The following is a 1,316-nucleotide window of genomic DNA, read 5'->3' as shown; positions in this document are numbered from 1 at the left end:
GTCATATTGAATCTTCAGATACGTACATAAAGTAGATAAAAATAACTAGTTACATAATTTAACTGTAATTTACGAGAATATTTTGAATCTAGTTATTAGTGCATGGTTGACCAATACTTATCAAATACAAATGAAAGTGTAGCCAAATTCAAAACAAACTTAGATCTAAACAAGGCCTCAATGCTCCTACTACTACAGTGTAATAGTAATAATACAATATACACATATATGTATTAGTTTAGAAAATAAAGGCACATTCTCTATGCGCATTTGGTTTTCGTTGCTCTCTAGCTCTCTCTCTATATATAGTTTTCCACCGCCTCCTCCACCCTCCTCTCTCCATTTTGCACTCACCAAACCAAACTCATCATTTCTCAGCCCCTTCACACTACACACTTGCCATCGGCAGGCTCCATTTCCTCTCCCTCCCTCCGGCCTAGCTAGCTCTTCCCAGTGCTCGCTCTAGGAGCTAGCTAGACTCATGGATTGCTGCTGGCAGCTGAGAAGAAGAAGAAGCAGCAACAGCAGCAGCAAGAGGGTTGTGTTGGAGTTGCAGCTTCTCTGCTGGTTCTTACTCGTCCTTGTCCTCGTGCTCTGCTTGCCAACAACCTGCTGCTGCCAGGCTTCGAGAGGCGGCATGCAGCCGTTCAAGGGCCGGCCGCTGGAGGGTGGGGCATCCAACAACTTCTTCGGGTTCTTGCCGAGGAGGCCGGCGCCGCCGTCCGGCCCGTCCCGGCAGCACAACTCCGTCGGCCTCGAGAACCAGCGGCAGAAGCAGCCGTGAAGTGAAGCCGCGCTAGCTAGCTAGCATCGTCTACCACAGTAGCAGGAGGGCAGGCGGGTACTAGTATATACGTAGGGCGCAGGTACATAGGAATTCAGGATGTGAAATTAAATATACGTTTCGATATCATATATGGGTCGTTAATTGGTTTCATTAGTTGATTGTAACATGCATGCCTTTGATTAATAAGGATATGCCTTTCGATATCATATATGGGTCGTTAATTGGTTACATTAGTTGATTGTAACTGCATGCCTTTAATTCAAAACTGGACGGTTTGAATTAATTGGTATGGAAATTTTGTTTGGCGATGCGGGGCCGTATGTTTGATTGCGTGTGACATGATGATGAATATGTTTGGTGACCTGTATATATGTCGGTGTGGATGGGACGGGAGCGAGACATGACGGGAGCTACCTTTTCTTGCAAAAAGTGAAAAGTTTTCGTTACTGTACCACTTTCGTTTGTTTGTGATAAATATTATCTAATTATAGACTAACTAGGATCAAAAGATTCGTCTCGTGATTTACAG

General features: G+C 44.5%; 1 protein-coding gene across 1 annotated transcript; it reads left to right on the top strand.

Moving 5' to 3' along the window:
* LOC110436637 (protein IDA-LIKE 2-like) lies at window positions 336-993 on the top strand. The gene has a single exon (XM_021464062.1). The coding sequence runs from the start codon at window positions 482-484 to the stop codon at window positions 782-784; it is 303 nt and encodes a 100-aa protein (XP_021319737.1). The 5' UTR covers window positions 336-481; the 3' UTR covers window positions 785-993.

This window comes from Sorghum bicolor, chromosome 6, assembly GCF_000003195.3.
Source record: "Sorghum bicolor cultivar BTx623 chromosome 6, Sorghum_bicolor_NCBIv3, whole genome shotgun sequence".
NCBI lineage: Eukaryota > Viridiplantae > Streptophyta > Magnoliopsida > Poales > Poaceae > Sorghum > Sorghum bicolor.
This window is presented reverse-complemented; position numbering and strand designations above follow the sequence as displayed.

Coding starts and splice junctions, on each gene's coding strand:
- LOC110436637 (XM_021464062.1), top strand. CDS start 482: ATGGATTGCTGCTGGCAGCTGAGAAGAAGAAGAAGCAGCAACAGCAGC.